The 11,293-nt window shown below is 36.8% G+C and overlaps 1 protein-coding gene across 1 annotated transcript; it reads right to left on the bottom strand.

Annotated features, from left to right (window-relative positions):
* Positions 1 to 8,168: 8,168 nt before the first annotated feature.
* On the bottom strand, positions 8,169 to 10,397 carry LOC133741451 (cytochrome P450 CYP82D47-like). Its single transcript, XM_062169340.1, has 2 exons — positions 9,188 to 10,397; positions 8,169 to 8,883 (listed from the first exon to the last, which is right to left on the bottom strand). Exons 1-2 carry the CDS (start codon positions 10,166 to 10,168, stop codon positions 8,254 to 8,256), a joined length of 1,611 nt encoding a protein of 536 aa, XP_062025324.1. The 5' UTR covers positions 10,169 to 10,397; the 3' UTR covers positions 8,169 to 8,253.
* Between the last annotated feature and the right edge of the window lie 896 nt (positions 10,398 to 11,293).

The following is an 11,293-nucleotide window of genomic DNA, read 5'->3' as shown; positions in this document are numbered from 1 at the left end:
TCATACGCACAATATATAGACGAGTAACATGTGTGATGATATTAATTATTTCTAGATAACCCCTTATGCCCGCTATAGAATAGAATAATTCTTATAACAGAATTAGTTGGTTTCTTATGACATCATGAGGCTGCTAGCTTGATGGACACTTCACAGTAGATTGGTTTGCACCTTAATTTAATTTGACATTAATGAATGTATAATTAGTTTTCTTTTATTACATACACTGTCATAGTTAGTGTATACGGGTTGGTTCTTGGCTACCTAGTTCTGGATCGCAGATAGAGCTTTGTAGTTGTTGTATGAAGTGATTTTTTCTGTTAATTTTGAAATAAATGGTTAATGATCGGTGGGGCAAACATATAAAGGACATCGACAACTCGATCAAATGACTTTTGAGTAATATATACAGGCCATATATATAACACTAACAGTTGGTTGTAGCAATAAAATATTTCAGATGAAAAAAAAACCTGTAGTCAAACAAACTTTTAATCAAAGCTTTGATTCTTGTCAAGTGACCAAGTTAATATGACTAATGACTTAAAAGCGTAAACTGAAAATACTTGGATGAAACGTTTTTCTGGAAAATGGGGATTGTAGTGCATTGATCAATCCTTACTGGGCAGCAGAAACCAAAATAACAAATAGAACACGGATTTTGGTTATGCAGTGAAAACCTCAAATATGAGATTAAAAACACTGCGAGGTTCTTACTCTTGAGAACCCAAAATAAAGATCATCGTATTAAAAATGATATGTTCTTTTACAAACTTGAATAGCACTAGCTCGGCTACAATGTTTAGACAAAATCTAATCACCAAGTTTGTCTTCCTTCTAGAACTCCTTCACTTGAATGATCACCAAATCTCGCTCTTCTTTCTTTACCGTCTCTCTACTGATCTCAAGAGAGTTTTTATGCATATGAAGACAAAATCAATAACACTTATACATGGACCAAGTGTTTCTATTCTTTGTGAAGACTTAACCTCAAGAAAACATGCAAGACTCTATCAATATTCTTGCGTCTCCAGTTCCACACCTATGACTGTGTGTGTCTCTCCATATATGATGGACTGACGGCAACCAACTCTCTACAAAAAGATTCTACCCTAATTCTGTTGAGTCACAAATAACTTATGCAATTGTACGTGCCCCATAATTATGAAAATTGATTTGTCTTCCATGCTATTTTGCCCTTTTTAATCCATTTCCTTTTATTTGTAGGAAACCTTGCATTGAGAATAAAATGACTATTTGAGGCTTGAAATGTGGAGGTTTGAAGCTAGGGGAAGAAGACACGGAGATTGGAAGAAAATTGCAAATCGATTTTTCCGGCAAACTTTTCCGGCGAGCCGCCACTCATGGAGGGTCTTTTCTCCAGCAAAGGAGGACCATGGTGGTGAGAATCTCCCATCACTTGAAATTCAAATATTTGTCCTTTTGTCACCTTGCCAATTTGGGACCATTTGGGGGACAATGGTGTAAGAGCATCTTTTGCACACTTTGGGACCATAGAGGACACACATAGCTGATCAAAGAGAGGCAAAAGACCAATTCTTCAGCATTCTTGACTCCATTCAATCATTTTCATCCTATCCAAGATCCATTTTCTCTCTAGGGAAGAAACCACCATTTCCACCACTAAAACCACCATCTCCACCTCTATAACCTCTATTTCCACCACTACAACCTCCATTTCCTCCACCACTCAACACCACAACTCACCTTAAAGATCCCAAATTTCACTATTCTTACCAATATCAAGAGCTTGGAGCAAGGAGAAGGAGGTGACTACCACCACATCATGTTCTTGGAGACCCATCTCCACCACATCTTCCGGCATCATCAATAGTCACCCTTTACTCTCTATCTCTTTATGTATTTGATGTTTAATAGAATGTTGAAGCTTGTGTATCTAACTATGTGTGAGTAGTGAACTAGTTGGGGCTAGGGTTGAAAGCCCTAGCCAAACTTGCTTGTATTGATGCTTTTGTTTATAAATTGATGCAAATTCATGTTGTCATTCTCACATGCTAAGTCAATAGTTGAATGCATTACTTAGACCTAATCAATTTGAGTTATGTGTTTGCCATGACATGAAGTTTTTCCTAGAGATTGATTACCTTTAGGCAAAAATGGAGCATGAAAGCACACCATGTGTGCATGTGAGGGTAGTGAGCTAAAATCACCTAGAGATAGGATTGGTTTGCTTGCTTGGTTACCTAAACTCTAAGCTTTATGCATTTAGGGGCAAAGGATTGAGACCTATCCGGTAATTGAATTTGTCTCTAGGTAGTTAGCTCTAGACTTATCCGGTTAGAGTTAATAAAATGAAATGGGTTTAAGCCTTAGTAGTCATATCCGGATGCTAAGAGGGTAGTTGGACAATTAGCTTTGCATCATTCATATTCAATTGCTTTAATGCTTGCAAGGGAGGCAAAAGGTGAAACCCGATGCCCTAACTCCCATCCATTTGATAACAACTTGTTTAGTTTAGCTTAGTTTATATTACTTGCTTTCATTGTCTCAATTTGAATAGAAACCAATCTCAAAATCAAAATCAAATCTCTACACACCATCTTGCACATACTCACCATGAACTTTGGTTCACTTGTGAGCCTTTGTTTGTGATTGTACATTTGCATATTCTTCTAGTTTTTCCTTAGGTTTTCCCTAGCTAGGAAATGATTTACCAATCCTCGTGGGTTCGACATCCTTACTTAATCCCCTATTCTATAACTTGTACCTCTTGCACTTGAGGGTGGCTTCAATGCTAACAAATTCCCATTTAATTAGGAAAGAAACTTCCCATATATGAACTCCAACAAATCTTAAGGAAAATCAATTAGGAATAGACACAACCTAAAAACCCTAGGACATCAACACCACGATTTTAACAAGGTCCTTTTAACAATCAAAAGAATCTTAAAAAAAAAACGTAGAAACATAAAATCCAAACCCTACTTTCCAAAATCGGACTCCACATGAAACTGACTGCTGACTCGGGGATTGCAACACACGTTGCAATCCCATGTATATGCAGATGCATTTACCTATGATTCTCCGAGATCAGTAAAGGGATTTTGTCACAACTTTGTATGGGAATGCCAACACGACTTGTACAAGAATTGTACCTACATAAACAATATGTTTTTTGAAACGTAGTACAAATTGATGAAACGTACACTTTCGTTGATTGTCCATGATATATGAAGTACATTTTTAAATTTTATATGAAATAGGGTCAACAGTTATTAAAAAAATTAATAAACTCGTCTGTTTAGTACTAATAGCTTGTAGTGCACGCATAATGTGCCAATAGGAACATGCCCATGCTTCATTTGAAAACCAATGCATCCTTTTCAAAGAAAAGCTAGCATTTTGCTGGCCATGGACGGGACCTTGATTAACAAATATGATACCCTACATGCATTGGCTCTTGATTTTTTCATGCATGATTGATCATGACCAGAGATTTGATTAATTAAGTTATGTATTGTATTACTAGTATATTAAACGCATGAAGATGCATGATTAGTGGAAACTGGAAAGTAAAAGATCGATTGTTGCCTTAAAGGCATATAGGTCAATAATGCTGAAATGTAAGATCTAGGTTTTACAGAGAAGGAAAAGAGAGAGAGAGAGCAAAGGGATGAAGAATAGTGGCTGACTTGAATTAATTATGCACCAGATTCTTACATAGCCTTTTATATAGAGTTAGGCTCAACTAATTCTGTTTAACCATAACCGACTCAGCTAATTAGTCTGCTAATTAGTTATAGTAACTAATTCTTGACAACCACTCTTTTCATTACACGTGTTAGTCTTTATAACCACAGCTGTTGCTTTGCTAACTCGTTGCGAACCTTGACCATCCTTATAATCCTTACAAATAAATCATCTCACTAGCTTCGGTGATGGTAGTGCCGATAGCTGGTTATATATGCATAATTTCTTATTGAATTATGTAGAGTAACATCGCCATGAGCCCATGACGATTCTGAGTTGATCACATATTCGCATCTCAACCGTTCAGTTTTTATGTTTATATGAGTAGATCATCTCTGTAAATTTTTAGCCAAATTGATAATCATTAAGGGATTCATATTGCGATTTACAATTATAAACATTAAGGCCCCGTTTGGATGGCAGGAAATCATGGTATGGAATGGGAATTAATTTCATTTTCCATTCAGATGTGTTGTTTGGTTGTAATTAAAGATTGGAAAGGAAATAAAAAATAAGATTTGACTGGAAATTGACTCCCTCATAAAGCCTGAATAGAATTACCTAGTCATGGGTGGTATTTGATTACACGCATTTCTATGCATGTAATTGTATCTAAAACACGAGAATTAGTTAATCATCAAGGCTATTATTATGTAATTAATCTATTTTAATTTATTGTGTAGGAAATAAGCGGAATTGCGGAAACGTGAGGAAATGATGTAAAATTGGAGCTAATTGGAGTTTCCGAGAAAGTGACGAAATTGTCAATGCGGGTCAACCGTAGTCAACGCCATCAAGGGAGCGGAATCTAATTACCTCTAGTAATATTTGCGGAAGTGCATTGAGAAGAAAGAAGAAAGAAGAAAGAAGAAGAAGAAGAAGAAAGAAAAGAAAATTTAATTAATCAAATGATTAATTGCTTATCTAATCGAATGGTTAATTAAGCAATTGCACTTTGATTAATTAAACCATTGCATGTGCAGCTTTGCCCATCACGTGTACATGTAAGGCAGGTGGAACCGAAGAAAAAAATAATAATAAAAAGAAGAAGAAAGAAGAAGAATGCTCGGTGGGTTATTATGTTCTCTCATTCTTAACTAGCACGTGCACCCTATACCCTCCTCATATGTTCACACAATTGCAGCCCTATACTATATATACGATCTATCCCACCTTTCTCTGATCAGACCTAATTTAGCTGCACAGCCACAGACCCATCACTTCTCTCTCTCCTCTCGGCAAAGCACCTACCCTCATTCACTATTTCCATTTTTCTTTCCTCACTCTCACCCTCAAATCTTCATCAATCCTTCAAGGGATTTCAAAGAGCATCAAGGGGCTTCAAGTTTTGAGATTGGGTATAGTGAGAAATCATAAATCAAGGCTTGTCATACTTGCTCCATAGCAATTTGTGACTTGTTCTTGTTGTTTCTCACTCATCTTCACCTTTACCTCTTTAATTGATGTATATTTTTGTTGATTTATTGATGGGTTGTGAGTAGTCTATTTAGGAAGCTAGGGTTTGAGCCCTAGCATGAATTTAATGTAATAAATATGTTTTAATTCAATGGTTTTCAATTTCGTGTTTGGCATATGTTCTAATCTATATTATTTGGCTTAGATGCATGATTAGGAGCTTGATTAACTCTTGAATGTGTAGATGAGCATGTCTAGAACAAATTAGGGGACCTAATCACTTCTCTAATTTATGGCTAGGACACTTGTTTAGAACATGGTTAGTTACAATATATACCAATTCCGATTGTCGTATTGGCTAGCTTGGGAACTTTGATTCTAGGACTCTTCACCTTTTGGTGCAACTAGAGGCCCTAACAAGGCTCTAGATTGTCCCAATTGAGTTTCTACGACCCTTGATCCGGAGTAGGAATACCCTTTAAGGAATCTAATGACCCATGAGCCTTGAAAAGCCTTGGGTACGATTCTTGATGTCATTATGAATTGAATGACCATTGTCGGAATATATTTGTTCATTAAATTTGGCTAGGAGGATACCCTAGTGACCTAATTTCCATTTCTTGATTAGTTTCTATTATCTTTATCTTTAGTTGCAATTTTAATTTTCAATTGTCAATTTTATTTTTCACAATCAAAATCAAATTTCACAAACTACTTTCATTGTCAATACCACTCGGTTGTGGGTTTCCGCATTCACTTGTGGTTCTCTTGACCAATTTTAGGTTTGGTTGTTCCGAGCCGGGCATGTAAATAGCTTGGTGCTATTTTTCTAGATTTTGTTAATTGTTAGTGACTTATTAATCAGCATAACCAAGGATTGGAGTTAGCTTTTCAATCCCCGTGGTACGATAATTTCGGGTTTAAATATTTTCCCTTTCTTTGATGACCGTGCCCTTATTGCGCGTAAGTTGCATTTAAGCACCAAATCAGTATTCTATTTCCATTTCCCACTGTCAAAGGCAAAATTACATTAATTATCCCTCTAAAAATTTATATTCCCCACCAATATTCCTTATAAATTGATGTACTTTAATTAGTAAAAGGGCGTTATTGAAAATTATAATTCTATATTTCATTCTTATGACTTACCAAACACTACAATAGAAATGAAAAATTAATTCCAAAATTTAATTTCTAGTAATATTCCAAACACTCACATGGAAATACCAAATCATATTCCATTCCATATCCGTCTGGAAAGGAAAATAAATCCTTTTCCAATTTTGACATTCCAGCTAACCAAACGGGGCCAAACGGTTTAGGTTTGACAGATTCGGTTCGTCCATTGATTTCGATACCTTAACGATCATCAATTTGGCTGAAAATTTGCATAAGTGATATATATATTATGACCTAACAACTAAACGGTCGAGACACTGAAATGCAATCTAAAAGTGGGTCCCACAAAGGATCCCTTAAAATGGCCAAAAACATATAATCCCTTAATGAAATAGCCATATATATATATATATATATATATATGATACCAGAGTGGACTACCAATAGTTTCTATATTTGTAGTGAGGTGCAGATTCATTCCAGCTCGTCGATGGCTTTGAAAAGATTGTTTTCAATACTTGGATTTTTCTCTTTATTTGTTTACTTATCTTTCTCTTTCTAACGCTGATATTTTTTTATATTTTATTTCATAATTAACAACCGGTAATATACAATAACTACTTCATGAGTGAAATTTAAGATCTCCAACTTAGTTTATGTGCTATAATTCCTCCTAATTAATGAAAAAAAGTAGTCATCGGCAGTCCAATAGTATGCATATACGAGTTATGCTATTTAGTCATGATCAAGTGATCGATCCGTATATTGTTAGATAATGACACATTTATACTTGTTCCGCAGCTTCTTGCTATAGCTAGTTGATGGTTTCTAAATAACACATTTATTTGTGAATATCACTTACTTAATTGACTTGGAGATGTATCTCAAAGCTTAATCCATTGTTACATTATTCAATGAGCTTTCTTGATTCGGGTCGATCTGGGCCTTCAGGCAAGATAAGTTCGTTTATCTTGCGTACTGTGTTCGTGGTCGTCTAACCAATCATTGTCATCATTGTCAAGTATAGAAATAATCGATTAAGGCTCAAAAGTAGAGGATAGTTTTTCGCAGGAGATAATGATCTTACCAAATATGGTTGTACAAGTGAGACACGAAAGCTTACCCTTTACTCGATCAGTACACGTTCATATGGTGGGAACCGTGGGATTTAGTAATTTATTCATAGAGCCACTATATTCCATGATGGGGTAAAATCCTCAAATGGTACCCAAACAATTACGAAATGCACTTTTTGGTACCTACAAATTTTCAGAGAGTCTAGTAGTACCTGTAGTATCTCTCCGTTAACCCTTTTAGTACTTCCGTCAATTATTCCGTTAAAGTAGGGATAAAATTGTAAAAACCCTATTTTTTTAACAATTTTTTTATAAAACTAAATTAAACTTGGTTTAAAAAAAAAAAAGAGAGCTAGAATTGAATTTAATTAGTGAATATCTACATTTACCATTTACTTACTACTTCCATTGGTTAATCCTATTAATTGTTTGAGAAAAAATTATCTCATTAGTTGACCAAATGAATATATATTAATTTTTATAAAAAATAACTAAACACAAACAAAATACTTAAATTAATTACCCCAAGTAACCCGAGAATAGGGAAGAACGGATTGGGTATTATTTTTATTTTTTATGTGTCAAATTACTTTTTAATTATAGACCTTCAATATATTATAATACTATAATTCTATACATAAATGAAAATACTATTTTACCCTTGTTATTTTACTCACATGAGTCTCACATGGCCGCCACGTAGGCATTTTTAACGGAATAATGGACGGAGGTACCATAGGGGCTAACGGAGGAATAGTGTAGGCACCACTAGACTCTCTAAAAATTTATAGGTACTAAAAAGTGCATTTGGTGATAATTCGGGTACCATTTGAGGATTTTACCCATTCCATGATTAATACTTCGCAATAATTTTCGTATCAGTCCATCATGCATATTTAGGTTGATAATCTTATTCTGATTGATACAGATTTGGGGACAAGCGTGGTTTGACGAGAACTCGAAGTGGGGTGGATTTCATGTTTGTAAGTCCGACGCTTCCAGTCATGTCAACTGGTTCGGTCCCTGGAGTTGAGACCTCAAAACCTTGAAGAAAACCAGCCAGGGACAAAAGGGTCATTTGAAGTCCAAAAGTAATTCCAGGGCAAGCTCTTCGACCACTCCCAAATGGCATCAGCACAAAATGCTGACCCTTGACATCAGTACCCTTATGGGTGGTGAGAAATCTCTCTGGCTTGAACTCCATCGGGTCGGCCCAAACCCGCGGGTCAGTCTGGACCTTCGACAGGTTGACCATCAACCAAGTGCCTCTTGGGATATGGTACCCTCCAACAGTGCAGTCCTCAGTGACTTCCCTCTGACCAGAGAGTGGTCCAGCTGGGCATAAGCGCATTACTTCTTTAACAGTGGCTTGTAGATACTCCAGGTTGTTTATATCTGATTCGTTCACTAATCTTTCTCTGCCAACTTGATGGTCTAGTTCTTCATAGACCTTCTTCAGTGCTTGGGGGTTGTTTAACAGCAGTGAGAGCGCCCACGTTAGGGTCACCGTTGTTGTGTCAGTGCCTCCAGATAACAAAGCCTGCAAATTAATCATCATTTCTAATTTAGTAATGTGCTTACAGTAATACTTGATTAGTGGACTAAGATCAAAATTCAGTGTAGCGCTTAAAATTTAATAGAAATAACTAATCTCAAGACTAATTTTCTAATTAAGAAAGAAGTGAATTAAATAAGGTCTTAGGTCGATCAACAGTGGCTTTTTATTTTTTTATATTTTTTATCGAGTAGCTAAGTACTGTGCACGGATTTGCATATTTACGTGTTCATAGATGTTGGTTATGATACATACCAAACATAGGGTAGACATAGGTTATGATACATACCAAACATGTTGCTTTAACGACGGTATCAGCATCAAACCCTGCAACATGCGATCCATCAAGGACGGAAAGCATCACATCCATGAAATCTTGGTCGCTTTTAGCCTTCCCCAAAGTTGTTCTTCTATGCTTGTGCTCCTCCAACCACTCCATAGCTATAAGATCGAGTTCCTTTGCAGTGTCTTTCATAGCCTTCTGCTGCCCACCTAAATCCCACCACTTGAGCCATGGAACTGCATCACCCAACACAAAAACTCCCACCAAATGGAAGAACCCCCTCACGGCCTTTTGGCACCGTCGTGCCTCTTTTTCGTCGGTCAAATTACCATCAGCGACATTGAAGTATCGCTTTCCAGCAATCATCCTTAAAACCACGTTTAGTGTCAAATCCCCAAACCACTGCTTCATCTCCACCGAAACTTGGCCCGTGCTGGTGCTGATTGTATCTTTTCTTTGGCTCCATAGCTTGTATAACTGTTTCAAACTCATCTCTACTTCGGATACCCGAACATGTTTGAGTAGCTCGAGCCTGCTGTTTGAGAGTAGCTCTTGGGATGTCAACTTGCGTATTTCACGCCAGTATGGACCGTAGGGGCCAAATCCGAACATGGCATAGTTGTAGCTCAAGTGTTTGGCAGCTATCGTAGCGGGACGGGAGGAAACAACCGAGTCGTTGGTGGTGAAACATTCCTTGGCCGCTTCCCAAGTATTTAACACAAGAGTGGAGTGGATGCCAATATTGATGGTGAAGATTGGTCCATACTTGTCGGTCAAGGCTCCCAAGGTTATATGGGGAAGCTGCTTGGATCCTCCAAGGAGGTGGAGATGGCCTAACAGAGGCCATCCACCTGAGACTTGAGGGGGTTTGGGACTCCTATTGGCTCGGGACCTCTTAGTTAGGATAAAGTAGGAAAACACAAGTATGGCAAGTGAGAGCCCAGCTGTAGCGCCGGTATTTAGGTATGGAAGAACGAAAATTTCCATTGTACCTATCTAGTGAATGTAAAGGCGTTAAAGGATCGGATGAGTGATTTTCTATTCGTTGTTGCAAACTATATATAATCGTCTTATTCATAGACAACAAACACTGGACTCTTCATGGACATCAGTACGTGGTTTCACAATAAAACAGAAGTTTTGTTTAAAAGTCCCTAGGGCTCTGAAAAAAGTCATCACTCGAATACTGAGAATACAGCGGCATTACTGGGGGAGTACAAATCTTTTGTTCTATATTTTGATTAATTTAAGCTAATATATCTCATGCCTTCTTGATTCCTGTGGCAAGTCCAAAAGTATATTGTTGTTTAACTTCTTGTCTTGACTATGGAGAAAAGGATAAGTGTAGGCTTATTTTCTAAACTTATCCTATGGAGAAAAATTCTTTAAATCGTCACTAGGTAAGTGTCTTTTGAGAAAAAGATAATAATATCAATGTCCACTAAGCAGTCATATATGCTTGGAAGCATCTTGTGCATTAAGCTAAGGCCATCAATTTCTTCTTTCAGACTAATGAGCACTGATATACAAAAAGAAAGAATAGGACTAGTAGTTCCTTGGAGAAAAAGCCAAACCAAAAGAGACTTTTGTTCTTGTCTGTATCTTCTTAACCTCGGTGAAGCCACCACAATTGATTTTTCTTTGCAAGTCACACCGAGTTTACACTTGTAGTCATGTACTAAACAACATTATTCGACATTTATTATACTCTTATATGATTTTTCAACACAAGATATAATAGGTGGATGAGAAATAACTAAAACTTTCGAAAGAAACAAGCAAGAACAAACCAATTAGCGAAATTTAAATTGCAGAAGACCTAAAATATTACTCTCATAATACGACAAGATAAAAGGAGAAAACACATCCTATCATACATGCTCGGATACAGCTCACATACCTTAACATCCGTAGCCATTTTACTTTTATTATTTCAAGATATAAGCTTCAACAGAAGTCAACCAATAGAGCTTAGCGGGAAGGTGAGGGGTGAGTAGAACTTCTAATGGAGTTGCTTTAGGAATGGTCAAACCGGGACTCTCAGTCAAATCAACGAGCTCATCTGATGCCGTTTTAAACTGAAACGCCTACAATAAACTAGCCAGCGTGAGG

The sequence above is a fragment of the Rosa rugosa genome, chromosome 3 (assembly GCF_958449725.1).
Source record: "Rosa rugosa chromosome 3, drRosRugo1.1, whole genome shotgun sequence".
Lineage (NCBI taxonomy): Eukaryota > Viridiplantae > Streptophyta > Magnoliopsida > Rosales > Rosaceae > Rosa > Rosa rugosa.
This window is presented reverse-complemented; position numbering and strand designations above follow the sequence as displayed.